At 55.2% G+C, this 7,395-nt stretch overlaps 1 protein-coding gene across 3 annotated transcripts in view; it reads left to right on the plus strand.

Annotated features, from left to right (window-relative positions):
* The window catches only part of RAB6A (RAB6A, member RAS oncogene family), a 62,859-nt gene extending 55,949 nt beyond the window's left edge, over nucleotides 1-6,910 (plus strand). For all 3 annotated transcript variants that reach the window (XM_064144200.1, XM_064144199.1, XM_064144198.1), the window contains 2 exons: nucleotides 4,682-4,748; nucleotides 6,385-6,910. In XM_064144200.1, coding sequence (XP_064000270.1) covers nucleotides 4,682-4,748; nucleotides 6,385-6,449 — 132 coding nt within the window. In that variant the 3' untranslated portion in view covers nucleotides 6,450-6,910. The remainder of the gene's footprint in view (nucleotides 1-4,681; nucleotides 4,749-6,384) is intronic.
* The last annotated feature ends 485 nt before the right edge of the window (nucleotides 6,911-7,395 follow it).

A 7,395-nucleotide genomic window follows, 5' to 3' on the forward strand; every position in this document is an offset into this window, starting at 1 on the left:
GCTGATTGCTGCCTACATGGAGGCTGTAGCCAGGTGGGGTTGGGCTCTGCTGCCAGGCAAGCAGCAAGAGCAGAAGGGGCCAGAGTCTGAAGCTGTGGCAGGGCAGGTCTAGGCTGGATGTTAGGAGGAAGTTGTTGTCAGAGAGAGTGATTGGCACTGGAATGGGCTGCCCAGGGAGGTGGTGGAGTGGCCTTGGATGGAGGTGTTCTTGCCAAGCCTGGCTGGGGCACTTAGTGCCATGGTCTGGTTGGTTGGGCAGGGCTGGGTGCTAGGTTGGGCTGGCTGAGCCTGGAGCTCTCTTCCAACCTGCTTGGTTCTGTGATTCTGATTCTATGAAATGGATTGAAGCTGGAAGAGGGTGGATTGAGACTGGAGATTAGGCTCCTGCCTTGTGATTAAGACTGGGATTCAGTGCTGGCATCCTTCATGATTGCTTGAACTGGAGGTGTGCACTTGAGAGAGCAGCCTTGCTGAGAGCAGTGATGATGATGGAGCTCTGCACTCCCTCTGGCCTACTCCCTAGCTGCCTTCCAGTACTTGAAGGGATCCTTCAGGGAGGCTGCAGAGGGACTTTGGCTAAAGCTGTCTAGTGACAGGCCAAGGGGGAATGGTTGGGAGCTGAGGCAGAGCAGGCTTAGAGTGGAGCTGAGGCAGAGGTTCACAAAGTCACAGAACCACAGAAGGTCAGGGGCTGGAAGGCTCTTCCAAAGCTCATCCAGTCCAAACCGGCTGCCAGAGCAGGAGCAGCCGGAGCAGATCACACAAGAACACATCTAGGTGTGTCTGGAACATCTCCAGAGAGGGAGACTCCACAGCCCCCCTGGGCAGCCTGTTCCAGGCTTCTGTCAGCCTCACAGGGATAAAATTCCTCCTCATGTTGCCATGGAACTTCCTATGCCTCAACTTCCCCCCAGTGCCCCTTGGGCTGGCATTGGGCATCACCCAGCAGAGCCTGGCTGCAGCCTCTGGGCACTCAGCCTGCACAGCTTCATCAGCAGCTGAGGTCACCTCTCAGGCTCCTCTTCTCCCAGCAGCACAGCCCCAACTCCCTCAGGCTCTCCTCCTAACAGAGCTCTTCCATTCCCCTCAGCATCTTTCTGGCTTTCTGCTGGACTCTCTCAAGCAGTTCTGTGTCCCTCTTGGACTGGGGGCCCAGAACTGGACACAGTACTCCAGATGCAGCCTCAGCAGGACAGAGGAGAGGGACAGGAGAACCTCTCTGCACCTACTACCCACAGCCCTTCCAGCCCACCCCAGGATGCCATTGGCCTTCTTGGCCACCACAGCACACTGCTGGCTCTTGCTCAGCCTCCCAGCCACCAGGACACTCAGGTCCTTTTCCCCTTCACTGCCTTCCAACAAACAACTCAGTCCCCAACCCATCCTGATCCCTGGGGGTTGTTCTTTCCCAGGTGTGAGTTGTTCAGCAGGAGGCTGCTGAGCCTCTGGCACAGGCTGCCCAGGGAGGCTGTGGCTGCCTCCTGCCTGGGGACTTTGCAGGCCAGGTTGGATGAGGCCTTGAGCAGCTGAGTCTGGCTGAGAGGTGCCCCTGGGCACGGTGTGGAGGGAGCTCAGAGCTCACCCTGAGCCACTCTGTGAGGCAGGGAATTGTTGTGCAGCTGCCACCTTTCCAGAAGCCTTTGCCCAAGCCTGTAAGGCAGTTTGTGGCTGTTGAGGGCCAGTTGGAGCCTTGAGGATTTGAGGTGCAAGCAGTGAGGTCTTGCCTGCTGCTCCTGCAGGCTGCTTTGTCAGGAGCTGCTGTCCTTGGCTGACACAGAGGCTTTGTGAAGCCACCGCAGCCTTCAGCATCGAGCACAGCAGCTCCATTTAACACAGGAGGAAGGAACAAACTTCGGCTGCTGGTCTTTTGATGCTGAAGCCATTCAGGGATTGTGCTAATGAGCTTGTCAGAGCAGAAAGCCCTTTGTGTAGCTGCAGCCTCGCTTGCAAAGCCTCCAGAGGAAATTCTTCCTCCTGTAATGGAGCTCTGCTCCAATTGTGGCTCTGGTTTTAATTGCCAGCTTACAAGCCTCTGAGGCTTCTCCTGGGAGAAAATGGAGTTGGTGATTCAGCTGCAGCCAAAAATAAACCAACACAAAGCTGTGGAGGGAATCTGGAGTCTGCTTCCCTCTGTGGTAAATAGGAGGTTTGGTGTTCCAAGGCCACAGTTGTTGTTGCCAGGGCAGTGGGTTGGTTTTCCTACCTGTGGGCTTTGTCCTCTCCTTTTGTCTCTTCAGTCAGTGACAGGCAGAGAGCAGACACCAGTGGGCATGGGCTGTTTGTGCTCCTGTCCTGCAAAGGGCCTGGAGGGCTTCTGAATGGAATCAGAGAGCCTTGGTGGTTGGAAAAGACCTTCAAGATCATCCTATCCAACTCTGCCAAGGCTGGTGCTCACCCCTGCCCCACAGCACTGCAGCTCTGACTCCAGGGATGGGCATTCCACCACCTCTCTGGGCAGCCTGTGCCAGTCTGGGAGAACCCTTTCAGTGGAGAAGGTTCTTCAGATGTCCAACCTAAGTCTCCCCTGGGGCAACTTGAGACTACCTCCTCTTGTCCTGTCACTTGTTAGTAGGGAGAAGAGCCCAACCCCCACCGGGCTTCAAGCTCCTGCCAGGGAGCTGTAGAGAGCAATGAGGTCTCCCTTCAGCCTTCTTAGCTCTAGGCTCAACACCCTCCCAACCCCAGGTCCTCCAGACCCTCCCCCAGCCACTTTCTGGCCCTGCCCCAGCCCCTCTATGTCCTTCTGGCACTGAGAGGCCCAACCCTGCCCCCAGGCTTCCAGCTGTGCCCTCCCCAGTGCCCAGCCCAGAGGGATAATCCCTGCCCTGCTCCTGCTGCCCACACCATGGTCAGCGTGGAGGATGCTTGCCAAGCCAACAGAGTTGTCTTGATGTCTTCTCAGCCTTGCCCAGGGCCAGAAGCACTGGGACAGAGCTCTCCAGAGCTGCTCCTAGCATCAGCAGCAGCTTGGCTCAGTTCTCCCTGGAAAGTGGGTCACTGGGAATCAGTGGTTGGGCTCCAGGTCATTTGAGGAGAGGCCTGGAAGCAGGAGCAGTGATAGCAGCTGAGACACCTTGAGGCTGACAACAGACTTGTGTCAGCTGTTCTGGGGCTCCCCAGCTGCTGTCAGGCTGCAGGGAGGTGATCTTAGGGCTGCTGCTGGATGGAGAGCTGAGAGCTCAGCAGCAGCCAGGGTCCTGGGTGCTTGCTAAGGAAGGTTCTGGGGGGGTGTAAAAATGTTCTCTGTGGCAGCTGTTGGGGTCTGGCTGTGTGCTGGAAGGCAGCTCTGAGGTCTCCTTGGAGCCTTCTCTTCCCCAGGCTGGACAACCCCATCTCTCTCAGCCTATCCCCACAAACATTCCCTTTTCCAGTGCTCTCCAGCCTGGCCCATGCTGGTGACAGACTCCTGGATGTTGTGTTGGACTTTACCAGTGTGTCACAGAGTCACAGGTCCAGGAGGGACCTCTGGAGGTCATCCAAGCAGGGGCACCCAGACCAGGTCACACAAGAACACAACCAGATGGCTTTGGGATGTCTCCAGAGATGGAGACTCTGCCACCTCTCTGGGCAGCCTGCTCCAAGGCTCTGCCACCCTTAAACTCAAGAAGTTCCTCCTCATGCTCAGGTGGAACTCCTGATGCTCCATTCTGTACCCACTGCCCCTTGGCCTGTCCCTGGGCACTGCTGGACACAGCCTGGTCCCATCCTCTGTGTCCTGTAACTCTGGAGATGCAAAGGCTGAGTTCCTACCCGACATGAGCAAGTTGTTGGGGGTTGGTGGACCCCCAAACCTTCCACATCTGGAGTGTTGTGTCCAGTTCTGGGCTCCCCACTTCAAGAGGGACAGGGAGCTGCTGGGGAGGGTCCAGTGGAGGCTGTGAAGATGATGAAGGGACTGAAACATCTCTGCTGTGGAAAGAGGCTGAGTGCCCTGGGGCTGCTTGGTGTGGAGAGGAGAAGGCTGAGAGGGGACCTGATCAATGCCTACAAGTGTCTGAAGAGTGGGTGTCAGGGTGAAGGTGCCCAGTGCCACCCAGTGGGTGTCAGGGTGAAGGTGCCCAGTGCCACCCAGTGGGTGTCAGGGTGAAGGTACCCAGTGCCACCCAGTGGGTGTCAGGGTGAAGATGCCCAGTGCCACCCAGTGGGTGTCAAGGTGAAGGTGCTCTGATGGTGCCCTGTGATAGGACACAAACTGGAGCCCAGGAGGTTCCACCTCAACGTGAGGAGAAGCTTCTTTGGTGTGAGGATGCTGGAGGCCTGCAGCAGGCTGCCCACAGAAGTTATGGAGTCTCCTTCTCTGGAGAGCTTCCAACCCCACCTGGATGTGTTCCTGTGTGACCTGTCCTGGCTGCCTCTACTCTGGCAGGGGGCTTGGACTGGATGATCTTTAAGGTCCCTTCCAACCCAACCCATTCAGTGATCCTCTGATGCCTGGGGACAGCTGTGAGGTGAAGATGCTGGATCCCAGCCAGAGCAGATGAGGAAAGCTTCTGCTGCCTGCAGCTGATCTTCAGACCCAACCCTGAGCCATTTCCTGAGCTGAAAGGCAATGTTTGGTGCCAGGCTCTTGGATGTAAGCCCTGCAAGATGCCACCCTGGGATGCTTGGAGTCGTTGTCTGCTCTGCCTGCTCCTCAGCCCCTGCTGGTTTTGATCTGTTCCCTCTCTGTGCTCTCTTCCAGCTTTTCCGACGCGTGGCAGCTGCCTTGCCTGGAATGGAAAGCACACAAGACAAAAGTAGAGAAGACAGTATCCTTTGGCTGGCCCTGCCCCAGCTCCCTGCCAGGCCTGGCTGAGGAGGAGGAGGGTCCTGAAGAGCAAGGAGGAAGGAGAAATATCTCTTCTGAAACCCTGGGTCAGCTTGTGGACACCCCAGAAAGAGGCCTGAGAAGGGGGTGTGTGGGCGAGTGAGTGACCTTTGAGTGTGAAGGGGAAGGCTGGGTGGAAGCAGGGCAAGTAGACTTCAGGTTGAGGAAGGCTTGGTTGGATGGAAGGCTGGAGCTAGGGCAAGTGACCTTGGAGTTTGAGGTACTGGAGAAGGAGGCTTGGTGAGATAGAAGGCTGGAACCAGGGCAAGGAACCTTCAGCCTGAGGAGGGTTTGGTGAGATAGAAGACTGAAACCAGGGCAAGGAACCTTCCAGTCTGAGGAGGGTTTGGTGAGATAGAAGGTTGGAACCAGGGCAAGGAACCTTCAGCCTGAGGAGGGTTTGGTGAGATAGAAGGTTGGAACCAGGGCAAGGAACCTTCCAGCCTGAGGAGGGTTTGGTGAGATAGAAGGCTGGAGCTAGGGCAAGGAACCTTCCAGCCTGAGGAGGGTTTGATGAGATAGAAGGCTGGCACCAGGGCAAGGAACCTTCCAGCCTGAGGAGGGTTTGGTGAGATAGAAGGTTGGAACCAGGGCAAGGAACCTTCAGCCTGAGGAGGGTTTGGTGAGATAGAAGGCTGGCACCAGGGCAAGGAACCTTCCAGCCTGAGGAGGGTTTGGTGAGATAGAAGGCTGGAGCTAGGGCAAGGAACCTTCCAGCCTGAGGAGGGTTTGGTGAGATAGAAGGCTGGAGCTAGGGCAAAGAACCTTCAAGCCTGAGGAAGGCTTGGTGGGGTAGAAGGCTGCAAACAGGGGAAGTGACCTCCAGGTTTGAGGTACTGAAGAAGTCTTGGTGGGGCAGAAGATCAGGACTAGGGATGTTAAGGGTGGAGGTAAGGGAAGTGGAGGTGCTGAGGGCTGTAAGGTAGCATGAAAGTGAGGGCAATGAAATGAAAATCAAGTGGAGAACAGCAAGAAGGTGCAGAAAGGGGCAAGCAGATCCATAGGGATCCTCTGCTTGGTGTTTGAGCAGATTGGATGTGGGGAAGGTGCAGGGAGACTGTGGAGTGGGAGAAAAGAGCTACAGAGAGGCCTGACAAGCCCCAGTGTGGCTCCTGCAGATGTGACTTCTTCAACCTTGGAGTGAGCTGGGTTGGGAGGTTCCTTCTCCTGTCCTCCTGCTCAGAGCAGGATGAAAAGCTGGAACCTCTGCATGTGGAACCCCTGCAGCTGGTATCTCTGCACTTGAAAGCTCTGCAGCTGGAACCTCTGCATGTGGAACCCCTGCAGCTGGTACCAATGCAGCTGGAGTCTCTGCAGGTGGAACCTCTGCATGTGGAACCCCTGCAGCTGGTACCAATGCAGCTGGAGTCTCTGCAGGTGGAACCCCTGCAGCTGGAACCTCTGCATGTGGAACCCCTGCAGCTGATACCTCTGCACTTGAAAGCTCTGCAGCTGGGACCTTTGCAGGTGGAACATCTGCATGTGGAACTGTGCAGCTGCTACCTCTGCACTTGCAAGCTCTGCAGCTGGGACCCCTGCAGCTGGCTCTCTGTTTCCCTTAACCCACAACCTTCCAGTGATCGACATAAAACTGGAAAAGCCTCAAGAGCAGCCTGTCAGTGAAGGAGGCTGCTCCTGCTAATACCATGGTGGCTTCTTCTACCTTCCCTCCAGAACCATCACTGCTTTTTTCCCCTCCTCCCTTCCCCCCTCCCCACCCCCACTTCCCCTCCTCTTCTCCCCCTCCTTTTAACTCTTCATTGACTGCGGTGTGAATATTGGCTTGAAACCTTCCCCCCCCCCCTTCCAGTAACTGCAGCTCCTCATTGCTGGCTGTCTCGTGGAGATGATCCCTTTAAGCTTCACACAAGCACACACACACAAAACCACACCCAAGGTGTCAGTGTCTTCAGCATTTCTAAGAAAAAAAAAAGACCAGAAAAGAAAGAGAGAAAGAAAGAGAGAGAGAAAGAAAGGCCAAAAGCAGCCCAAATGATTCCGGCATTGTGCTAAGTTAGGCCTTGGAAAACACAAAGGGAACAAACAAAATACCCAACAACAACAACCACCAGAACCGAATTAGGTAATAGTTTCTTAACCTTCCCTTTTGGTTTGGTTTCCTTTTAACTGTGGCACTTTGGGGGGGGAAAAAAAAGGGAAAGGATGGGGGTTAAACGAAAATAAGGATGGGGGAAGGGAAAGGTGGGGGAAGAAAAATGATGGGGGGGAAATAGGATGGGGGAAAGAATAGGATGGGGGAAAGAATAGGATGGGGGGAAAAGAAAAGGAGGAAGAAAAAGGATGGGGGGGGGAATAGGGTGGGGGAAAATAGGGTGGGGGAAAATAGGATGGGGGAAAAAGAAAAGGATGGGGGGAAATTATGGGGAAAATAAGGATGAGGGAGAAAAGGATAGGGAAAGAAAAAGGATGGGGAGGAAAAAAGGGGAAAAATAAGGATGGGGGAAAAATAGATTGGGGTAAAAGATGGGGAAAAGAGGATGGGGAAAGAGAAAGGATAAGCTTTAAAAAAGGAAGGGGAGGGGGAAGCATGGGGGAAAAAAGGATGGAGACAGAAAAGGGATGGGGGA

Source organism: Pogoniulus pusillus, chromosome 6 (assembly GCF_015220805.1).
Source record: "Pogoniulus pusillus isolate bPogPus1 chromosome 6, bPogPus1.pri, whole genome shotgun sequence".
Taxonomy (NCBI): domain Eukaryota; kingdom Metazoa; phylum Chordata; class Aves; order Piciformes; family Lybiidae; genus Pogoniulus; species Pogoniulus pusillus.